A 24751-nucleotide genomic window follows, 5' to 3' on the forward strand; every position below is an offset into this window, starting at 1 on the left:
GCCCAGGGAAGCTGTGGAAGCTCCATCCCGGAGGTGTTCAAGGCCAGGCTGGATGGGGCCTTCAGCAACCTGGTCTAGTGGGAGGTGTTCCTGCCTATGGCAGGGGGGGGCTGGAACTCGGTGATCTTCAAGGTCCCTTCCAACCTAAACCATTCTATGATTCTATGATTCTATAAATATGGGAAGTGAATTTGAATTAAAAGTTTAATAAGAACAGAGGGAGTAGTGAGGGGAACTAGCTGTTGGTGAAGGTAGAGCACTGCAGAGCCTGACAGGTGGATGACAGAGGGAAGAAAGATGGTGAAGAGATGAAGATGGAAGAGACAGCGAGCTGCAAGCAGAAGAAGACATATAAACAAAAATACAGCAAAAATGAAGCAGAAGGTAACATATTGATGACGTTGCTTGATGCAGTGTACCACAGGCACTGGGACTTCCAGAACTTGTTTGCACCAACAGATGATACACTTCAGGGAAAAAAATAATTCTGTCTTGATTTTCAGTTTCCAGTAAGGGAATATTCACCACTGTTCTTTATGAGTTACTTATTGTCACGCTTAAAAACGTGACCCTTACCTCCAGATGTAATATTTCTGTTCTACAAACTCGCACTCAGAGAAGTCAGGTGAGGGGGAGGCAGCAGAAGGGCATCAACAGAGAATAGGCTGCCAACAGAACAAAAGCAACACACAGGTGAAAATCAGTCAGTGTTAATTAATGTCCCAGATCGGACTTCAGCAAAAGAGGCTGAGACACTGCCAAAAGACTAAGTTTCTCTCTCCCAGTAAGCTGAGAACAGCCACGGCTCTCCCTGTTTGCAAAGCCTCAAGGTCACTCCTCCACATCATTTTTCTGCATGAACACCTAGCACGTCAAAAGTGAGTAATTTAGAAAAACAAGGGTGGAGGCCAGAGCAGGGAAAGACACAATTAGTGGGGTGTTCTGATAAAGCGTGGATGCATGGAAGCAGACAACACTAAAAACAGCAGGTCCACAGAGGGCAGCAGGGAATCATCTGGACAAGCTGGATCTATTGGCCAAGGCCAATGCTATGAGGTTCAGCAAAGCCACGTGCCAGGTCCTGCACTTGGGTCACAACAACCCCATGCAGCGCTACGGGCTTGGGGAAGAGTGGCTGGAAAGTTGCCCAGTGGAAAAGGACCTGGGGGTGTCGGTCAACAGCCAGCTGAATATGAGGCAGCAGTGTGTCCAGGTGGCCAAGGCGGCCAATGGCATCCTGGCCTGTATCAGAAATAGCACGGCCAGCAGGACTAGGGAAATGACTGTACCTCTGGTGAGGCCCCACCTCAAATACTGTGTTCAGTTTTGGGCCCCTCAGTACAGGAGGGACATTGAGGTACTGGAGAGTGTCCAGAGAAGAGCAAAGAAGCTGGTGAGAGGTCTGGAGCAGAAGTACTATGAGAAGCAACTGAGGGAACTGGGGTTATTTAGCCTGCAGAAAAGGAGGCTCAGGGGAGACCTTACTGCTCTATGCAGCCACCTGAAAGGACGTTGTAGTGAGGTGGGGGTCAGTCTCTTCTCCCAAGTAACAAGCAATAGGACAAAAGGAAATGGCCTCAAGTTGCACCAGGATAGGTTTAGATTGGATATTAGGAAAAATTTCTTCACTGAAAAGGTGAACATTGGAACAGGCTGCCCAGGGAAGTGGTTGAGTCACCATCCCTGGAATTATTTAAAAAACATGTATATATGGTGCTTAGGGACATGTTTTAGTGGTAGTTTTAGCTGTATTAGGTCAATGGTTGGACTTGATGATCTTAAAGATCTTTTCCAACCTGAACGATTCTATGATTCTGTGATTCTATGATCGTGCCATGTGGCAATTCTCTGAGGTCCTGGACACCTGGGCACCTCTGCCCCTGACTCCAGAGAAGCTTTGGTCAAAGGGCCACAGCCTGCTTCTATGACACTGTTGGTGTTTATTCACAAAATAATGATCAGAACATACTATGAAACAGTACGCTTGACTTAGAATAATCATCAGCCGTATAGACAGGTCCTACGCCAGCTGTATCACCTTTACTTTAGGGAGTCCCACCAATACAGGCTTTGTTCCTCATGGAGAGAAGAAACTAGTGATATAATTTCATGTTGTGCATTTCTGTATTATTCTATGATTTCCACTCAATTTGGTTCTATTTATTTATTACATATCTGAGTCAGGTGTGTAATATTGGAGATACTGAGCTTTCCCAGATATCAAAAGGATACATAGAAATATTAAGAAAGTAGAAAGCAGAAAACCAGAAGGGAAAAAAATAAAAAAGGGGAAAAGGAAAACAAAGCCAGAAATGCTTTTGTTAAACTTTTGAATCATGTTTCCATAAAAGGCAGCAGATCCTAACGTAGGGCAATTTTCATGCTGCAAAGAGAAAAAGAATTTTAAACCTAGGCAGCATGACTTATTTAGAAAGATCTGGGGAGCAATAAAAAGCCAGTGTGTGAATGTATGTGCGTGTGTGCGTGTGCACAGTTTCTTTAACAGCTGCTTGGTACAACCTGTTTTAAATAAGAACAAAAGTGAACAAAGCCAGTTGTCAGTGCAGCTCACCAAATGAAGTTTTTTAGTGTGCATGACGTATGCCATATAAAATGTATTGCCTGAGATATAAGAGCACAGAGTCCAACCTGAAGTCTTTTTCTCAGGCTTTTCCTACACAGTCATGTTTCAAGAATTTATTGTACCTATCTTCATTATTTATTTGTGCCCACAAGGCCCAACAGATCACCTTGTTCACTGTATCTCCAGCAGCAAATTGAAATCAGTCTCTTCCCTCCCTCAATATTCAAAGTTTTCATGTTCTATCAAGATGCCACTGAACTCATTAATATCTGTTACGCTCAGAGTATGCAGCTGGCTAAGTAGAAAGTGGAGGACAGGTCTGGCTTACAAAATGAGTTTGCCTTACCAAAAGAAGGAAAAAAACCACCCCAAAGTAACGATGGAAGATTTTCACTGTTTTAGGGGTTTTATGAACAACAACAACAACAAAATTAAGTCTGGTAAGCTACACAGTGTACTTTTTCACGTATGTAAGTAAACACAATTTCAGGAAAAGTTTTGTTTTGCACCAACAGAAATACTTGCGCTTTTCATAACACGTTACAGAACTTGGAGAGAGTTGCAAGTGCTGCCTTTGTTATAAATGATACATATGTTTCTGCACTGAAGATAAAGAGCCAACAGAGAGCAGGGCAGTCTGCTGGAAAGGTTACAAAGCCCTGTTTACAGAACATTTTATAATCAGGCAATCATTTGTTACAAGTCTCCACGATCCACAAGAGGAATCCATCACTGCACAGAGTTTAGGGAATTTTTAAAGAGAGCAACAATATCAAAGAAATGTGTAGTCTATTAGCACATCATTAAATAGTTAAACCAATTCCATCTTTTGCTTCCCAGTTACACTCCTCTGTCACAGGCAACTGTGCCAGATGCACAGTACAATTTCTGACTTTCAGAGGTGAGTTGGAATTTGGGATTCCTATCTATTCCCTCCCCTGCTTTGGTGTTTTTCTTATCCCGTCTCACAATGTTGCAAGTGCTGCTTGACTCAGGAATGCATTTCTTGGACTGACTCATCCAAATGAAAGCATAAACAAAAAGATTTGTGAAATTCTGGGGAGCAAGTTAGATTTTCCCAGCCTCTGATGTGACTTAAAAGTGAAGGTACTCTTGAGAAATAACAAGAGTACGGAGTACCTTTATCTTTTTATATATACACATAATTTGTTTCCTATGCAGTAAAAGAAAAGTTGTAAAGGTTAGAGGCCTGTTAGACCTTAGCTGTAACATCCTATGTGATGTCCTCTACAGCTCAGGTACTGCCGTAATGGTGAGTACCTGAAGCAGTTGGACTGGCAATGGAGAATACTTTGTGAAGTCTGGTGGTGGTACAGACACATCTCAGCTAGTGCAGGGTGTGTAGGCTCACCACTACCAAGCTGCACTTTCTCTAACAAGCCTCGCATCCAGTTGTCTGCTGGCTCACAACTGGACAACTTCAGTGACTCTACATCACCTTCCTTGGGCTTTTATTCCTAAATTGCAGGGTAAGCTGGGGGAGCTGGTGGTCCGGTATAAGTCCCCTCTGGGGATCACTGGTGGTCACAGGTACCACTGATGACTACCATGTGGTGTATGTTGTCTTGTCTCAGTGATCTGACCTAATTTCAATTTTTTTTCAATGCAGGGTTGGTTAGGCTCTGGAACAGGTTGCCCAGATGTCTCCGTCCTTGGAGGTATCTGGGACTTGGGCAGAGCAAGCCCTGTGCAACCTGCTCTAACTGGACCTGGGGCCGGGGGGGGAGGGAGGGGGGCTCGACTAGACATCTGCAAGGTCCTTAAGGTCCTTTCCAACCTCAACCATTCTGTGGTTTTATGATGCAGCATTCTCCAGGGGACACCACAGTTTCCTTGAGACTCTGCTTTTGCCAGGGCAAGAGGCGGTGGCTTAGATTGGGGCAGGCTTTGTGGCAACCTCTGGGCATTCCCTTGAACATGTTCCTTGCCAGGCAGGAACACTGGCAGTGCCCTCAGTTACCCTCTGGTCTTCTCATGACACATTATTGCTCTGTCTTCAGTTTTTTTTGCTGCCAAATTTGTGACGAGTAGAGGTAATGCCTTGAAGTCTGTGGTGTAGACAAGTCCGCTACACGGCAGTTGCGATTGTGAGTGGTCAGACCTCATGAAATGGGTGATCCCTTCTGTCCTGGACCCCCAGTGCCCCCTCCCTTCTTCATGTTACACATCTATACAGAGCTGACTGCTATAGACTCACAGCTGCTTTCCTAATATAAATATTAGGATACTCTTGATGTCCTTGAGCTCCAAGCTGAGACCATGAAAACACAGATGAAGGAAAATATGTTGTTTGCAGTTCTGGCCTGGTCCAAGCACGGCATGACGGATCAGAGAAGAGCCAGAGCAGATCTGAGCGGACATCTAGAAGGGTTGTGAATTAGGGAGAGGTGGGAGTTAGAAACAAAGTGTAGGAGGCCCCTGGGACTGAATGGTGGATGCAGCGAGACTGGGACGAGCTGTGCAATGAGCTCAGAGCCCAGAGCCGACCGGGACAGGGTGTGTGACCAGATATCCTCCTGCAGAGCCAGCAGCGCTGGCGGGGCAGAGCCTGGCTCCGTGCTGCTGATCACACTCAAACCCATCTGTCAGCAGATAGTTTTGAAACTTGCTTGCAAAGTGCTCTGTGCCCTTCTAGTATCAAACTGCCTCCAGGCTGACAACCTGCTATTGCTGTCAATTATTTTGTTAACTCAGAGTGTAGACTGTTATGCGGGCAATCTAAAGGATCTAAACTCTTCTGACAATCTCCCTAAGTGCCAATGTAATGCCACATCATTAAATTTCAATGGTGGATATTTATTTTAGTGTTTGCCGTTGTGCATGCAATTTCCTCTTTTTAAAGAATATGTAGCTCTACCAGAACCGTTACTAGGATTGCAAATGACATGGTAAGTAGATTAAGCAGAACATTTGTCTGCCTGATGCATGTGATCATTAGTAATTGCATAATCAAACGCAAGTTTTGTACAGAAACCTTTCCTCTGACACTGGAAAAATAGAAACGTATTGAGATGCATCAGCTTTGCACACAGGAGGCAACAATTTCACTGTAGGACCCCAACTTCATCTTTTGGAAAGTATGTAGTAAATGAGGTAGGGGAACATAAAAAGGGAGAGAATGATTAAGGCTGGTATATGTTTCCTTGGAAAATGTGACTCTACCCCTGTTGAGTTTGTGTGACGGATTTCCTACATGGTGCTAGTTAAGTCACGGGAAGCTAATTTACATGGCTAGTGAACATTTTTCACTTTAAGACTGATGCTTATTTTGGGGAGCTTGATGGAGATGTGGGCTCTGATGTGCAGCAGTCTGGAGCATCCGCTCCTGGGCTGGAGGCAAAGGGGGCTGTGACCTGAGCACAGGCAGCACCCACCCTGCAGCGCTCTGAAAACCACACCTGGTGTCCCACCTAGACTCTCGTCCCTTTGTGCTGCTATTTCCAACCCAGCAATGAGCAATTCTGTTCTCAGCGGAGTCTGAAGAGTGTGTGGTAAATAGAGGCTTGAATAAAAAGCATAAAATCAATCATTAAGCACCTGCTTTTCAAATAAGCACTGCCCAGCCTGTATGCTGAATGAGGCAAGAGTACTAAGGAAAAATAATGGAAGAACATAATATTAGATAGTTTCTCAAAAATGTAAACGCACACACTGCTCCATTTGTGTGGATAATAATATTTGACACGATCTATTTTCAGTAGTTTTGGATATTACAAGCTTCTTAAAAAAAGAGGAAGGGGAAGGTGAAGAAGAAGAGGGAAGAAAAGGAGGAGAGGGGGAAAGGGAAGGGGAAGGGAAACGGATGAGTGGTTTCTAGTTCCCTTTGTAAAGACTGAAGAGGTGACCGGGGGCAATATAGGGAATCGTTAGGCAAATAGAAGGAATCCCCAAATTCTTTTATGTTGGTTTGGGAACAAAAGAGCTGATTTAGGACTTCTTTAATGCAGGGAACTAGCAGAATGGTGCTTTTCAGACCTCATGCAGACTCTCGGTTAGCCTTGCTAGTATGCATGCATTTTCAAAAACAAATATGCATGTATATTAAATCCACGGGGGATTATCTTCATGTATTCACGCCTTTCTCAACTGATCTTAGGATCAGCCAGTGCTCACTAACAGCAGCACTGCCACTTCAAACACCAGCAAGACAAGAGAAAAGCAACAGGATCTTTTTTTTTTTTTTTTTTTTTTTTTTTTTGAGTCTGAGGAATGAATTGGCAGCTCGGACTGGGAAGCATCGCTTTTGTGCATCCCAGTTCAGTTACGCGAAAGCCATTCGCACGGGTTCCCCGAGATCAAATTATCATTTCTTAATCGTTAACCTATAAACTGTAAGCCCGGAGGGGGCTGTCAATTATAAACTCCGGCAAAAGGGATGCTGAAAGCAAGCGCTGGCCGAAGCCAGCCACAGAGTCGCCGAAACCCTTTCCCACCCCTCCTGCCCCGCCGAATCGCGGCGGCGGCGGCTCCACCCCCTTCCCCTGCCCCGGCAGGGCGCGCACAATGCTGCGACCCGGCCCCGGTCCCCGTCCCCCCCCACCCCGGTCCCGGTCCCCTCGGTCCCTCCGCCCGGCCCCGGTCCCTCCCCGTCCTCCCCTCTCCGCCCCGCCGCCCTCGGCCTCGGTCCCCACGGTCCCCCCCCCCCGGCCCCGGTCGCCCCGCCGTCCCCCCCGCCGCCGCCCCGTCTCCCGCCCCGCGGCGGGGCTGAGCCGTCACCTTGCAGTGCGCAGGGGACATGGCAGCGAGGTGAGGGCGCCTTCCCCCCGGCGGAGGGGCTGAGCCGGCGCGGGGCGAGTCGTGCTGCAAAGTTTTCCTTTTTTATTATTGTTTTTTTGGTAGCTTTAAAAAAAAAAAAGTCTAATTTTAAGGTAAGATAATTCATTTTTTAAATTTTTTTTTTTAATCTTTAATTTGAGCAGTGCTAATTGTTCTTGTACATGCGCACTTTACTGCTTAACTGAGCGCACTGGGCATTAAGCGTAGGCGCCGGCGGGAGGTTGGAGCGGGGTCCGCGTCCGGGGGGTTCGGGGATGCTCGGTGTGTGCCCGGGGCAGCCCCGCTCCCGCCGCGGCGGCTTCGGCTCCGGCCGGGCTGGACAGGGCAGAACTGCGCTGATTTTGATGTTTGGCTGGAAGCCGGGGAGGTGGCACCTGGTGGGGTTGTGCTGAGGGGCTGCCTCTCCCGGACAAGCGCAGCGAGGGGTCAGGGAAGGATAACCGCAGCTCGGAGACAGGTTTGGCAAATTTCATCTCTCAGCTGAGAGCTGCTGCTGCTGCTTCCTTTTCTCACAGATGCTGTTTGCATGCTTTCTGCTCCCCCCCCGCCCCCCCTTCCCTTCCTCTGACCTGCGAAATTATTGTGGATATCTTAATTGGGGGGCTGGGAAAAACAGCGCCTGTCCGGTTGTAATACTGTTTCATAACCTGAACGGGTTTTGGTCGTATTTTGTTCTTAAAGATCTGTGGTACTTATTCTTAAGTGAACAAGTTGCTGGAGAGGTGGTGGGATACTGAATCTAGTAAGTGTTCTTACTCCAAAATACTGCCTTTAGTCACTGTTCAGTTGAAGTAAGACAGTTTCAACACAAATGAACTATTTCACCAAACTGGATTTTAATTTATACAAAAGCAATGTTAGAAACAGAAGGAGGAGGAAAAATTGTTGTAGAAGACAAGCAATGTGTCCTCCTAAGTAAAGAAAATGTTTTCTTTGGGAAACTGTCATGTAGTTTTGAAGTAGCAAGAATATTAATTTGTTTTTGATATAATTTGATACAATATGTTTTCAAAAGTTCTTTCAGCAGTGAAGAATATGCAGTATTTTTCGCTTCAACTTTGTATAGTAGGTAGCCACAAAAACTTGTTTTTAGAGTTACCAGAACTGAGAACTTTTTATACAAGTTTTTATTTGTTTTGAGAGTTGACCCTGTGATAAACTGAACAGCAACTCAGGGAGTTCTGTAGCAAGGTCATTCAAACATTTGTCTCTGTTCCTTGGCTTTAAAGTTTAATGGATAGAAAGCAGAAAGTAACATCGACGTGCTTTATTCTTTTCCTTGCCATGGGATCTGATCATATTTACATCTTTCTCCTCTCAGTTGAGGTGGATATGAGGGAAGGACTGAAGCTGATGATTTGAAAGTGTTACCTAATTTTGAATTGCCCAACTTGAGTTTTAGGCCTGATTGTTTTACGTCCTGGAGAGCCTGACCACCCTTTTGTCTCTCTCTGATTTTAGCTGAAATTGTAACTGCTCAGAATCAGTGAAATTCAGCCTGTGGGTATCTCAGCCTGGCCCCAAACACGGAAGGACTCAGAAATAGTCCTGACGTGGAGGATTTCCCAGTGGCTGTAGAAATAATCTTCAAAATCAGCTGTTGTACATTAAACAGGAGAAAAAAAAAAAACAGAGGGAACTCCTTTACTAAGTTAAACCACCTTTTACTGGTTTTCATTGTCCCAGGATTCTAGTGAGCAGCCTCTCCCACCTCTTAATGGGCAGCAGCTTTCTAGCTACCGCTAGGAAGTTGTCCAGTCTCTCTGACTCTGCATACACAGTAGCAAACTCTTTAGGGTTGAAGTTGATAGTCGAGCTTGCAAAGGCGTTTGCTTTCCCAATGCTTCCTTTGGATTGCTGTGTGAGTGGCAGAAACGCTGTTGGTCCCTCAGGGAGGAAGCAGCCTTCATCAGCCATCAGTCAGCTCATCCTTAGAGTGACCAAGTACTCGTTAACACGCTTCTCTTAACCCCCACTTACTGGCCTTCCACAAAATAGGACAGAAGTCATTACATCCCATCGCAACAAACTTTTTGGAATTTAAATGGCAAAATAAGGTACTATAGGAGCAGTATGTCTGAGATGGCTTTGTGCTAGAGCAGCAATGAGGAACTCCGTGGACCTCCACGCTGTCCATGAACTCAGTTAAAAGGACCTCCAGAGACCTTACCTGCTTCCCTCCTTCCCATCCTCTTCCTTCTACCTGCTCCTCCTCCTGTCTTGATAGCAGGAGAAATAGCTCTCCGCGTCTCTCCAGTTTGCCCTCCACGTTAGCCCCTCCTGTGAGTGCTTCATTAAACACTGGGAGACACCTTGGGAAGCTTGGCTTAGTCTGTTTGCAAAGCAGGGAGCTAAACCACGCCAACGGAACTGAAATGCGGTGCCAAAACGTTCACACAAACTGCAGGGGCAGCTCACGTCCCTTCAGGTCATCCTCTGGCTTGCCCTGCCTTACGAGGATTTCCTCGTGTAGGTGAGTGCCCATTTCTACGCTAGAGATGGAAAAGGTCCCACGAGCATTTGTGATGTTTTCTCATCTTGATGGAAGTACGGATGGAAAGGGCAATGCAAACACTGGTATAATTTTCAATAAATGTTTTGGGGGCTTTTCATTTTTGCATGCTCTGTTTTAAAACGTTCTGAAGTGAATGCTTTTTTGAGGGGAGAGGTGGGTTCTTGGAAATCACTGAGCATCTTTTCCTTGATAATTGAAAATTCTTCATATTTTCTTAAAATATTGTGAGCCACTTTGGAAAATGGCTTCTCATATCAGCTATTAGCACTAAGCAGAGTTTTTATAGTTCCCAGTTTGCTACATTTATTGTATTTCAAGTGTAGTCATGACGTTTATGATCCTCCAGAAGGCAAGAAAATGTCTACTGACCACTATTTGTAATTTCTTTTGCAAATGTCTACAAGAACTAATGCTTGATTTTAGCTAAGGTCTTGCTGCTGCTGCTACTGCTTTTACCATTTACAAATAAAACAAATCCCATCTAAAATCCAGTAATGCCCATTGGTATGAAACTATTTCAATGTCTTTCAAAACCACAAAATCATTATTCTCCAGCTGTAAGTTATAACTCATGTTGAAGTCTTGCTCTGGTCTCAGAAGAGATGCTGTGAAAATGGTACTGTGGGGTTCTTCCTTTGCATCTCAGTGCTGGATTTGACACATGCAGAAATAAAACCGGAAAAACAATGTATGTGGTTAAATGAAGTCTGTAGCTTTATTGATTCAATGAATTGATCCGCCTTAGAATGTTAAACCACCCAGATGGCTAACCAGCAGACTCCAGCAAGAAGCCCTTCAACCACTCTGCCTTTCTCATTGGAAGGAGATACAGCCATTCGTGTCTTCTGTCACATGTCCTTCAGGGCAGACGCAGGGACTCGCTTGCAGCAGACCAAAGCCCTGCATGTGTTGGGCACCTCTTCCCAATGTTACAAACTGTGTCTATGCCGTAACCCAGAACTGTCTCTTACAAATACGTGGACACAATAACTGGGCTTTATGGCAGCTGGCGTGTAGCTGGGGGCAGGGGTGGGGGGTGGGGCTGGGGGTAGGGAAGGTATGGTATTGGCCAGGTTTGCTTTAAGGAAAAATTGCCATCCAAACCTGAAGGAGAGATTAGCCCCAGCCTGAGCAAGGCAGTCAGAACTGGGAGGACAAAGCACAGGAATATAATAAAAGAAGTGAAGCCGCATCTCTGGAGGGATAGAGTTCAGCAGCTGTCAGCATCTCATCATGCTTCTGATGATCAATATGAAGCTTGGAGGAGGGAAAGGGAAGCAGAAAGGCCTTGTGCAATGAAACGCTTTGGCACCAAACCCAAAGGAAGGAGGACAGGGAGGGCCTGGTTACTGCCCATCCACTCCCACCTTCCTCCTCACTGGCTGCCTCCAGCACACCATTCATGAAGGAGGTTAAAACTAAATCCGTAGTTGCTCTTCCTCCACTCCGGTGTCTGCCTGCTCTGCAAGCTGAGATTGGTTGTTGAAAGTCATTGTGCTCCCAACTCCCCGGCCTGGCTGCCCACACACCTCCCTCCTGCTGCCCCAGCGCTGCCCAGCGCGGCTGCCAGCGCCTTCCAACCACTGCAGTCTGGGGAGGGATGCAGGAGACGCAGCTCCGTGACGCAGCAGGGACCACGTGAGGCTGCATCACTAGCTTTTGTAGTCCAGCGTCCTGCCCTGTGCCATCGCGGTCAGAGGTATCTTCCTTTGTGGTACACAATCAGGGAACAGCATTGTCCTGGGCTGTTTGTTTGTAACTGAGGCAGTCAACAGTTTGCACATACTCATGCTTAAGGGTTTGCTATTTCATCTATCCAATACACTGCAAGGGGGGGGTGTGATGGTCTTGAACGCTGGACAGCTGTAGGGCACCTGTTCTTCAAATACTGTGGGGAAGACAGGTAGCAAGGAGAAGGAGAGACCACCTGGACCCTCGTGGCAGCAGAAGACCACGTATTCAGGGAATGACTCAGGCTGCATGTTTTGACGTGATACGTGTGGTAACCTGCGGGGAGAAGAGGTGCTGCACAGACCTCAGCAGTGCTGTCCCCAGAGGAGCAGGCGGTACGGTCCCCCACTCCACAGGGACATGGAGCAGATGTGCCTGCTTCCCTGCCGTGGTACGGATGTTGAGCCCCTGAGACTCTTACTGATGAATGCAGATTATCCAATTGTATCCAAATATTTCTCCCCGTCTCTAAAAAAAACCCCAAACCAAGACGGCAAATACAAGGACTGGACTTGGGGTACCAAATTGTTGGCTTGCCAGTGTTTTGGCTGTATCTAGCCCCACATTTCGTTATTAAAGTTTTGGGGTTTGGTTTGGTTTTCTTTTCTTTTTTGCTTATTTTGACCATGAATGCAGGTGCTTTCAAGTTCTTGATAATTCAGAGTTGTTCTGGATAACACATTGAAGACACATGCTGTAAGGCTGAGGTGCTTTCAGTATTGCATAGGAGCCCATGCAGGTCTTTGTTACTTAGCAAACATTAGCAGCAGCAGTTAGATGAGAAGCCTGATAACAAATCAGTTGTGAGGGTCAAGAGGGGACAACACTACCCTGCAGTGCTGCTGCAATTCCAGTTTAACCGTGGAGGTATCAGAGTTGTACAAGGATGGAAAAGCAGGAGCAAGCTTAAACTCAGCTTCATTTTAGTGTTTAGAAGTAATACTGAAGAGGTGTAGATTTTGTTTATTACTTTGGCATCTGCACAAATTTGGATGCTGCTTTCCATCCCACACAGAACCAGATTTTAGAAGCAGTTTCCCTGGATGTGGAAAACAGAAGTATTGTCAAGTATCTTGTCAAATCTTAGGCAGTCTGGTTTCACCATGTAAAAGCTGAAGCAGGATAAACTGCTACGCCGTGCTTCCTACCTTGTTCAGCAAGAACATGTTAGCAAATTCACCTCCACGTATTGACACAGTTACAGTGCTTTATTTTTGCTTTTCCCAGAGGGGCCAGGCCAGTTTTTCCCCACTGCTGACTCTCCTCCTAGGTACAGCAAGGCAGTGACAGCACAGATGTGCTTTCTTCTCCTGTTGCTCAGTCTCATCCCTGGAATTTCTTTGTCTTAGTTTAACAGATATTTGTTTGTTGTTTTGTTTTTTTTTTTTCAGTGGCTTTTTTTCAGCATTTCCCAATAGACTCTCAGGTAATCGTGGAGCCATGTGGGACCAGTGAATTGTTTTGCACTCTGCTTAGCAGCCTGCCTGGTGTGTACCACCTGTAGCAACTGCTGGGTGAAAATCACATGTGCCCTTTGTGACAGCCTAGGAATTCAAAATTGTAGGCAGCTTGCTGAGCATCTCTTGATAGGCTTTCAAGTGGCAAGATTGTTAAAAAGAAAACAAAATGCTGTCTTCTGTTTTTTTTGTTTGTTTGGTTGTTTTTTTTTATTTTTCTTTTTAATTTGTAGGGTTCACCTTAAAATATTCCCGTGGGACAAGGGTGGCTGGAAATGTTCTCTGTTTTGAAGATCTCATATTCTTGTATATATGTTCATGACTTTGGGAGATGGGTCACTTAGAACACCACCAGGTTAGGGCACGCCATTCTGTCATGGCAAATAATATTTTGTGGAGGGATGCAAACTACTTCTTTAAAAATGTAGCCTGGGGGAGACAAGGGAGAGTTCTTGGCAGAAACTTTTGCATGAAGCAGTGTGATAGAGCAGCCAGGGAATATATTGCATGCTAATAAAGTTCCTTCTTCAGTGTGAAAAGTGCATGCTTTGTGAGTGGCAGCGGGTCTTTTTTTTACCTTTTGACATTCTAACTTGACCCATAATGAGGCATCCACCAGTAGCCCTTTTCAGTCCTTTCCAAAGAGCTGCCAAAACTGAAGAGATTTTTTTTTTAAGAATAATCTGTGACCCAGCAAGGTTGGCTGTAAGGTTTGTTTGTTTTTCTCTCTCCCGCTGGTTCCTAGTATTCTCTTACTCCCACATCCTATCCGACTCTTGTTTTCAAACGCATTCTTTAGCCTTCTCCTTTCCTACCTACTGCATCCTGTGTTCGCTTTCTGACTTCCTTCTCTTTTCTTATAGCTTTTCTTTCCAGTTCCTGTTCTTTCTGGTCCCCTGAGGAGCAAGGAGTGAAACATTAACAGTTGCTGGAGAACCAAGTTAATATGGCTGTGGTTATGAGTTTAGAGTTCAGGTGAGGGCTCCGGGAGACATCTTTTGTGTGCGACATTGCGCCCCGGAGCTCTTTGCACCACTTCTTTGCTGGGGCAACAGAGAGGAATGTATATCTGTGCTTCACCCACTACCATCTACAGTCCAGCATTTAAGATAAAAATACTGATAAAAGTCGATCTTTGCTAAGATATGGATGTTCTTGTTATTGCAAGTTAGTTTACAGGTGGTAAATTGCTCTGCTATTATCACTTCACTGGGGATCTCAGTTACAAAGAAGTTGAAAAGCTTCAAAGGTAGGATAAGCAAAGCAAGTGGATTTGAATCATCACACATGTCTTGAGAGGGAATCATGGAGTTTTCGGAGTTGGAAGGGACCTCTAGAGATCATCTAGTCCAACTCCCCTGCTAAAGCAGGATTGCCAGAGCACATTACTCAGGACTGCATCCAGGCGGGTCTTGAAAATCTCCAGAGAAGGGGACTCCACAACCTCCCTGGGCAGCCTGTGCCAGTGCTCTGTCACCCTCACTGTAAAGAAGTTTTTCCGTGTATTTGAACAGAACTTCCTGTGTTCTAACTTGTGCCCATTGCCCCTCGTCCTGTCACTGGGAACCAATGAAAAGAGCCTGGCTCCATCCTCCTTCAACCCACCCTTTAGATACTTGTAAGCATGAATAAGGTCTCCCCTCAGCCTTCTCTTCTCCAGGCTAAAGAGTCCCAGCTCTCTCAGCCTTTCCTCATAAGGCAGATGCTCCAATCCCTTAATCATCTTTGTTGCCCTAACTAAGGGGATATGGGAGTTGCAGGTACTTTGACAGTGGTTTGCAAAACATGTAATTTCATGGTAAATTGAGAGCGCATACCTGTGTCTTTTCTAAGTCATACTGCTGCTTTTACAATAAAGCTCTTGCATTAGCAGGGGATATATCCCTGTGTTATCTGTACCTCTTTGTCAGTTGAGGATCACCATCCTCATAAATCTGTGCTTACAATATGTGCAGGAACTTCCGGTGCTGATGTCAATGTGTCCTGATTATAAATCACATATCTAAAATACTTACATTACTAATACTTTCTCCATTGAAATGTTGCTGGAAAATGCAGGTCTTTATTATCTTTCTGAGGGTACACTTAATTTGTGTATCGTGAGCTTTTATATTGTCTGCAAATGCAGCTTGACAGACTATATAAAGAAGAGGATTTTCCAGCTGAGGTTAGCTGTAGCCAAAGGTTTGATTAGTCTGACCCTTGCAGTCCACAAAATCTACTACTCTAAATGGAAATGTGCCTGGAAGAAGAAACTTTTTAACATAATGGTCACTATGCTGGCAAATTTATATTCCTGCTAATTTCTTATGTCTGTGATTCCCAGACGGGTATCCGTTGTGTGCTAATGTAATCTTCTGTGCTGCTGGTTTATTTATAACCGGGATTGATCCATTTATGTATGGCTGCATATAGCAATTAGTTTTAATTTTTTATCTTATTTTACACATTTTTGTGCATGCAAGACATCAGGAGGAATCCACCTTGTAAAACAAGTTTGATATAAATGGATTAGTGAGTAGATATACCTATCCTGTTGGCATATTATATACTTTTACCAACATCATCTTAACAGAGAAATAAATGTAAAGAAATTAAAACCTGATGTATTTGTTATCAATAAATGTATAGAAATCCACTGCTTTTCAGATTTCTAGATGATATTATATAGTTTTCAGTTAACTTTTGTAAGTTAAAATATTTGGTTTGGGAACTGTAGTAGGTAGTTATTTCTTGAAAGACTACCTAGTTTATTAATGAAATAAAATATGATAAAATGAAGGTGGTTTAAAAAATGGAGAAGTACGCCTATATATATATTTTAGTTTAATGCATCTCTTCTACCTTGTTTCAGGTTGAAGAAACTTCTTGAGCAGGAGAAAATCTATCAAGCTCGGAAGGAGAAGGAACATACAAAGAGACTCAATAAACTAAGAGAAGAACTAGTCAAGCTCAAATCATTTGCACTCATGCTGGTGGATGAAAGACAAATGCATATTGAACAACTTGGTCAACAAAGCCAGAAAATACAGGACTTAAACCAAAAACTAAAGGAAGAAGAAGAAAAGCTTAAAATTATTAGTGCAAAAACAAAAGAAGATGGGCAAAAACTGATGAAGTTAGAGGCAGAACTTGAACACAAAACATCATCATTTTCTCAAGAACATGAGGAGATGACTACTAAACTGGCTAATCAAGAGTCACATAATAGACAGCTAAGGCTTAAGCTAGTGGGGTTGACTCGCAGAATAGAGGAGCTAGAAGAAACTAACAAAAATCTTCAAAAAGCTGAGGAGGAGCTTCAAGAACTAAGAGATAAAATAGCAAAAGGGGAATGTGGGAACTCTAGCTTAATGGCAGAAGTGGAAAACCTCCGCAAGCGTGTGCTTGAAATGGAGGGGAAAGATGAAGAGATTACAAAAACCGAATCCCAGTGTAAAGAGCTGAAAAATAAACTGCAAGAGGAAGAGCATCATAGCAAAGAGTTGAAACTTGAAGTGGAAAAATTGCAGAAAAGAATGTCAGAACTAGAGAAGCTGGAAGAGTCTTTCAGTAAAAGTAAGTCTGAATGCACCCAGCTACACTTAAACTTGGAGAAAGAAAAGAATTTGACTAAGGATTTAATAAATGAGTTGGAAGTGGTGAAGACTCGCGTGAAAGACCTTGAGGCATCAGAAAGCAAGTTGGAAAAGACTGAAATAAGTTTAAAAGATGACCTTACAAAGCTGAAGTCATTTACTGTAATGTTGGTTGATGAACGAAAAAATATGATGGAAAAAATAAAACAGGAGGAAAAAAAGGTTGAGGGTCTAAACAAGAATTTTAAAGTTGAACAAGGGAAAGTTATGGATGTAACAGAGAAACTGATAGAAGAAAGTAAGAAATTTTTGAAGCTGAAATCCGAAATGGAGGAAAAAGTATCTAGTTTGACAAAGGAAAGGGATGAGTTGATTGGCCAACTGAGAAGTGAAGAAGAAAAATCCTCTGAACTAAGCTGTAGAGTTGACCTGTTAAAGAAAAGAATTGATGGTATGGAGGAAGTAGAAAGAGAAATTACAAGAGGTCGAAGCAGGAAAGGACCAGAGCATGGTTGTCACGAGGACAACAAGATTAAAGAACTTACCGTTGAAATTGAAAGACTGAAAAAACGTCTCAAACAATTGGAAGTGGTTGAAGGAGATTTGATGAAGACAGAAGATGAATATGATCAGCTAGAGCAGAAATTTAGGACTGAGCAGGATAAAGCTAACTTTCTGTCTCAACAGCTGGAGGAGATGAAACTCCAGATTGCCAAAACCAAAGCAATAGAAAAAGGTGAAGCAGTGAGCCAGGAGGCAGAGCTGAGGCACAGGTTTCGTCTGGAAGAGGCCAAAAGCAGAGATTTGAAAGCAGAAGTTCAAGCTCTCAAGGAAAAAATCCATGAGCTGATGAACAAAGAAGACCAGCTTTCTCAACTCCAAGTTGATTACTCGGTTCTGCAGCAAAGGTTCATGGAAGAAGAAAATAAAAACAAGAGCATGGGGCAGGAAGTTCTGAACCTAACAAGAGAGCTGGAGCTTTCTAAGCGTTACAGTCGTGCTTTGAGGCCCAGCATAAATGGACGAAGAATGGTCGATGTTCCCGTGACATCCACCGGCGTGCAAACAGATGCTGTAAGCAGTGAAGCAGCCGAAGAAGAAACCCCAGCAGTGTTTATAAGGAAATCCTTCCAGGAGGAGAATCATATCATGAGCAATCTGCGACAGGTAGGTCTGAAAAAACCCATGGAGCGTTCTTCAGTGCTCGAGAGATATCCTCCAGCAGCGAATGAACTTGCAATGAGGAAATCTTGGATACCATGGATGAGAAAGAGGGAAACTGGGGCTCAGGCAACTCCTGATAAAGGAGCCCGAACCCATGGTAGTCCAGGACATCCCGGGGAGGTCGTTCTTTCACCAAAGCAGGGTCAGCCTCTTCATATTCGGGTGACACCAGACCACGAGAACAGCACAGCTACTTTGGAGATAACCAGTCCAACCTCAGAGGAATTTTTTTCAAGTACCACTGTCATTCCTACTTTGGGAAATCAGAAGCCACGAATAACCATCATTCCCTCTCCAAACGTTATGCCACAGAAAGGAAAAGGCAGTGAAAGTCCTATGGGCCCAGATCGTTCTATGTCTCCAGTCACTATAACAACATTCTCCAGGGAAAAGTCTCCAGAGGGAGGGAGAGCACCCTTCGCTGACAGACCTGCGTCGCCAATTCAGATTATGACAGTATCAACATCTGCAGCACCGGCAGAAATCTCTGTCTCTCCACAATCACAAGACATGACCATGGGAAGGGCTGTCTTCAAAGTAACACCGGAAAAACAAACCGTCCCGACTCCAATCCGCAAGTACAATGCCAACGCCAACATTATTACGACAGAAGACAACAAAATCCACATCCACTTAGGCTCCCAATTTAAACGCTCTCCCACTGCTGCAGCTGATGGTGCGAGTCCTGTGATAACAGTCAGACCGGTGAACATAGCAGCAGAGAAAGAAGTTGTGACGGGTACCGTCCTTCGATCACCCCGGAACAACCTGTCCTCGCGACCTGCAGCAAGCAAGGTGACAAGTACTATCACTATAACTCCTGTTACAACGTCATCCACCCGAGGAACACAATCAGTGGTAAGCAGCGTAGTCTCATGATGTAGTCTTCATGGTAAAAAGGGCAACCATAGCCTGGGTTTGAGACACCGGCAGGGAAAATGGGAGGGGTGAGGAGAAACTCTTGACTTGCCTACATTTGTTTCAGATACGAGCTTAACTATAAAATCAGAATTTGCCTGATTAATATATTTTTGTACCAGTGTTGGATGCTGGTATACTTTAGGCATTAGTTCCCAAAGGATTAACTTTCAAAGTAAGTCCCTTCAAAGTTCCTTAAAGTTATTTTCATAATGGCAATCCTCTAAAATTGCAAGTGAGAGACAGAGAGGGACAAAGAATGATGGAGATGACAGAGCAGGAAACTGTATTTTTATTTTTGGTGAGTGCAATTTCTGAATTCTGAAAGTACTTACAATGTTTTTTGGCCCAGCTGGCAGGTCTCTAGAGTCTGATCATGCGGGCTGGTATTTCTTTGTATAATCCCATTATAGTTATAATTCAATTAATATCTGCTATAATACTGAACTCCAAAGGAGTAAATAGGCAGACATGGTATCATCGCTTACAGCTCCAAACTTCTTTCAGCCAGTGAATAGTAAAACTCTTTCTGTTCCTCTGAAATTCTCAGCTTCTATCAGCGCTGTATTACAATAGTGCTTCCTCTAACATATTTTTGCTTTCTCTCTGTGCCTCCGTGGTGGTACCCCGGCATCTTTTTCATACTTGAATCCGTCTCTCACCTCCGTCTTTAAGCGTATTGGACAATATTTATTGATAGTCCTCCCCCCAGGTTTATTATTGGACTTCGTTTTGCATTTCTTTAGTTGGAAATACCCTGGGAAAGAAGAATGTAACCACAACAGAAAACCAGCAGCACTGTATTAGCCCAAAAGCTTATTTAGCTAGACAGAGCCTGCAGCAGATGCTTAGGGAAAGATTATTTTAAGTGGGTAAACACACAGTAATGTTTCCCTCAGCGTCTGTTCCCAGTTTTTGGCAATAGGTGGGTATTTCTTTCTGAACCAGGGCCCGTAGCCACATCTTTGTGTTTAATAGACCGTGGCAGAGTTTTCTTCTATTTATTCTTCTAATTGCTTTTTGAACTCATTTATACTGTTGTTTCCACAACATCAGGGGGCAGTGAATTCGGCTGTGGGCTCTGGGAAAAATGCTCTTTTGTTTTGATACCTTTTATGCAATACCTTCATTGGTTACAGCCTCTTTCTTGTATCTTGACAAATACTGAATAGTCATCCCCTGTTCGTTTGTCTGTGCTGCTCAGGAGTCTGCAGACCCCTACAACATGCCTCTTCAGCCATCTCTTTCCAAGCTGAAATGTCAAAGTGTATTTAAGATACACTTCCACACTTTTGGAGAGAAGCTGCCATTCCCATTTAAGCCCTCTGACTTAAGAAAACTTCCATTCGGTACACGCATCTATTTGGGGCTGCACACGCGGTGCTCTCTCTCTCCCCCCACAAATATAATGTATTGTAGATACTTTACTGTACAGTGTTTTTGTATACTTAGAGGCAACTGTTCATTTTATAAAGTCTTGAATTAATTAATTTACAAACTCCTTTGTCTCTCAGAAGCTTGGAAAACTTTTTTTTCCTAAGAGTTCCTCATTCTTTTTTACTAGATGTCTGTCTCCACTGTGATGATGCACTGAACCATGACAGACAAAACTTTTTTGTTTTGTTTTCATCTGGCTAAAAAGTGCCTTCTTTCTTCACTTCTTCCTCCCCGATTTGGAATGTAAGGAAAATAGCTCAACCATAAGATATCTTCTGCTTCCCTTTGTTTTTTAAGGTCCCCAGTCAGATGAGCAGGGAACTTTGAACAAGCCCAAATGTGCCTTTTCCTCCCAGCCCCCTGAAAAAAAAAAAAAAAAAAAAGTTGTATATTTACCATCTGTTTTGCAAATGACTACTTTACAAACACATTTCAATACTCCTAGTCAGAAAAATCAAGTTGTAATCATTTACTCAGTAACCCTAGAAGAAACCAACATTGATATAATTTTGAGGGTTTAAGTTCGTAAAATCAAAGAAGACAAACTGATACACAGCTGCTTTCTTAACTCACTGGTTTTCATTTTTTTCTTAACTGTCCTCATACAAGATGCTTTGTACAATGTACTAATGCAGTGCCAAGCTACAAAGGAGAAAATAATTCTGAAATTCCCAGCTCTCATCTGTTGCTATAACAAATTTTCAGTTACTGTTTTCATATTTGAAAGCATTTAACTCTTCTTCAGATTTGAATTTATAGAGTTATCCTCAGTACTGCAGGTGAAGTTAATTTTAAGGTGCACACACAGTACTTTTAAAGGTTCAGCCTGAGCTCTGGTGTCTCCCTTCATATGTGAGTCCAAAACCAGAGGCTGTGGTTTCATGATGGACCATCATGATTTTTGAATCCCATGAATCCCATGGATTAAGGGGTGTTATGGTTGTGTTGATTTACACTGACATACACTGAAGAGTAGCTAGAGATTTATATTCCCCTCATCCGAGTCCTCTTCTGAGTTCTGCAACAGTTTAGATAAAATGAGACCCTGATCCAAAGAAAGACACAGGCACCCGAAGGACAACTTGGGAAATTTTTGACCACTTAACCAAAAAGATGAACAAAAAAAGGCACCAGTCACTGACTGTATCTCCACTGAACTCTTGGGATCCAAGTGTTTTGGAGGCACTTCATGTTCTGCCTGCTGCACAAGCCCAGGGCTGGCCAGCTGAGCAGCTGGCCTCGTCACACCGGCGCTGCCACCCAGCGTAGTCCAGTCCCACAGGGGTCTCCACGGCAGGAGCTGATGTGACAGAGACTGTTTGACCAGTTGGATGGAATTCTGCATTTAATGCAGAACCATTGCCACTTTGATTAAATAAAAAAAAAAAAAGAACCAAAAAGAACCAAACCCTAAGCTGGTAACTGCCTTTTATATCATAGCCTATGGATTCGGGTAATTACCATAGAAGTGGAAAAAATGGGGTTTGGTCCTCCTTACCTTGATTAGAATGAAACCCACTCCCCACAAAATACTTGGACTACCCTAGCAGACCTAGCAGATAATTTTTTTTTATTACAGATGGACCACAGCACAATCAAAAGTCCAAAACTATGAGACCAGAGGGTATGCAGACCAAAATGAGCCTGAAACTAGCCTGGTTGTTAGTCTTGCCTTAGCACATTATCACAAGTCCCTGTTCCCAGGACAGTTCATATAGTTTACAGTAAAAAATGTTAAAGCAGCTATAAGGCTACTTTCATTTGGGCAGCATTTAGTTTGAGATCGGCATCTAAATTTAGCTCTTTGTAGGTGTCCCATATATGCTCTAAGCTTCTGTTAATTACTGGAGATCAGGGGTCAGCTCACTTTCCAGTCTAGAGGTGCATGGTGCTGTCTGCATGCCCTGTGGCAGTGGAGACACATGCACGAGGCTGGTAGGTATAACACGGACCTGTAACTTTCTGCAGTGGAAGCTGACGGGTTACCTCAGATGGCACAAGATGCCTCAGTGTGGGCAACTGAGTCAGTCCCTCGTCATCAGTCCCCTTGCCAGCACTGAGCCCTGTAAGCTGGCTTGGTGGAGACTGGAGGGTGATGCAGCTGAGATGCTGCTAGCTTGAGTGTGAGCTGAATTGCCCTCTGGTCTCCAGTGACTGTATTGACTAGGTCTCAAATCCCACCCTTTCAGGATTCAATTCATAGAATCATAGAATCATTATGGTTAGAAGAGACCTTTAACATCATCAAGTCCAACCGTTAACCTAGCCCTGCCAATTTACTACTAAACCACGTCCCTCAACAGCAAATCAAACAACTCATCCTCGCTCCAGTGTGAATTCTGGCCTTGGCTATACGGCTTTGACTGTTACTAGAATATTTACTATTCCCTTTCCATTTTATGAGCTTTAACTTAACACAGCCTACAAGTGAATGTTTTTGCAATTTGCCTAAACATACCTCTTTAGTGTCATTTTAAGTGATGTCAAGCAGCCTACCTAACTTCCATCTGCAGGTCTCCGTGGGTCCTCTGTCTTATCTACCAGCCCTGTGCAGATAGCTTGAGTAGCCCAGGGCATCTCAAATGGCACTGGAGACCTGCGTCAGCCACTGAACGGAATCATTTCTGTCCAGGGCAAGCTGGTCCCTGATGTGATCAAGAACAAGTGCTGAAAAAGCACCTTTGTTAGGAAAATATTCCAAAAGTAAATGTGTGCGTGAAAGCGCTCTTTTGGGTGCCAGTAAAATGCACTAAGCGGGGATCTGTTATAAACCACTAAAATATACTAAATGTTCTGTACATTCAACTTGCTTTTCTCCTTTTAATGGCACTGGCCAACCTTGCTGCAAACCTCACAGCTTAACATACCTGCCAGTGTCCGCAGTGAGGCCGGATTATCGACCTAACCGGCTTAGCCGCTGCATGTATTTATCTCCCTCTCAGTAATGCATTTACTAACCTCGCCCCGGCCCCCGGTGCCGCTCCAGCACCACGTACTGCCAGCTCAGAGCCAGTCAGCGTCACTCTGCGTCCCACGGGGCCGCGGCTCGGGCATTCCGTGCCGGCTGCGGCTGTGGAAGGGTTGGTTTCTGGTTGGAGACGCATTCCTGTATCAACCAGAAGACAGCAGCTTACAGACAAACTGGGCTGGAAATAATTGCTTAGAGCTTGGTTCTTGGGAGAAATGACCAAGAGACAGACAGTCGTGTGGGTTTTCTGCCACAGACACTGCGGACATGTACCGGAGGGTGTCCTCTGCCAGCTCACCCCGTCCTTCTCGCCAAAGGGGCCTGCTTGCTGAAGAGCCACCTTTGTGCCATTTCACTTGGCAAACACAAAATGGGTTTGCAGCTGCCTGTGAAGCAGGCACTAGCTTCCATATGATCAACATGTTAGTATGCCCTAAGGAAGGCAACTAAGAAATTTAAAGCAAGTTAGAGTTCCTTTCAAAGTGCTTTTGAGTGATTTAGGCTTGAAATGAGTAACTTGAAAGCGCCCAAATCCTTAGTTAATAATTTACATGTGAATAAAGCTGAAGAAATGCCTGAGATTCCAGCTACTTCATTTGATTGCCTCATGTTTACACACTGTGGAGCTCTTTCAGGGAGTACAAGATGTTTGTCATTTGGGTTCCCTGGGATGTTGACATATTTTCCAAGGCTGATGGAATGCATTTGCATGTTTTGCCCTACAGAATTGTATGGGCCTAACTTGTTTTGACATCTACATGTGAGTTCCATATTAGCCTTTAGACTGCTATTGTAAATGTTGCTTTTGGTTATTGAAAATGGCTTCCTTCCTGCCAGGCAGACAGCATTCAAGTTTTCCAATTGTGATTTTTTTTTTGTGTACACATGGGGTTTTGAACTGATCTTAGAAGATTAAGGAATGGTTTTCCTTTGAATACTCAGGATGCAGACAGAAGGCTCTGATGCTACTGGCTGGAAATCCTCTGAGAGGGGAAAAATCCTCCGAGAGGGGAAAAATCCTCCTTCGTGGAGCATTTTTTAAGAGCATTTTAAGTAAATGTGCAAATATGTGTTGCAGTCGACATGATCCCCTGATCCAATCTATTTCAGCAGTTTAGTTTTATTTTGCTTACATGTCATAAGTTGCAAAATTTGGTCATTTTACAGATGGGTCTAGCTAGGATTCCAGGATCTTATGAGAAGTGTTCTCTTTTGTGAGGTCAAAGTCTTCATCCATTTTCTGAACAGAAAAAAAGTCACATCTGAAATTCAGCTGAGACACTGAAGTTGTCACCGTTAACATTTGTGTCTGTATTGCACGCTGCAGAAGATAAAACATTCTTTCCTTTCAGAATTGACATGGTTATAAGTATTTTCTTTAGGTCATAAGGGGTAGCTTCCAGTTTTGGCCTTGCAGAGTATGTGCAACATTATCTGGCCAATGGAGATAGAAAATAATCTTTTTGTCCTATCCAAGTGCTCCTTGTGCATTTACACACTGCAATTCAGTTGCCTAAACGTATGTACTGATTGCCATTTTCA

General features: G+C 43.9%; 1 protein-coding gene across 4 annotated transcripts in view; it reads left to right on the forward strand.

The window, feature by feature from the left end:
* Positions 1-24751, forward strand: part of FILIP1 (filamin A interacting protein 1) — a 120706-nt gene that overhangs the window by 84768 nt on the left and 11187 nt on the right. For all 4 annotated transcript variants that reach the window (XM_082481503.1, XM_082481504.1, XM_082481505.1 and 1 more), the window contains one exon: positions 15939-18744. In XM_082481503.1, the coding sequence (XP_082337629.1) occupies positions 15939-18744 (2806 nt within the window). The remainder of the gene's footprint in view (positions 1-15938; positions 18745-24751) is intronic.

This window comes from Vanellus vanellus, assembly GCF_965231255.1.
Source record: "Vanellus vanellus genome assembly, chromosome: 3".
Taxonomy (NCBI): domain Eukaryota; kingdom Metazoa; phylum Chordata; class Aves; order Charadriiformes; family Charadriidae; genus Vanellus; species Vanellus vanellus.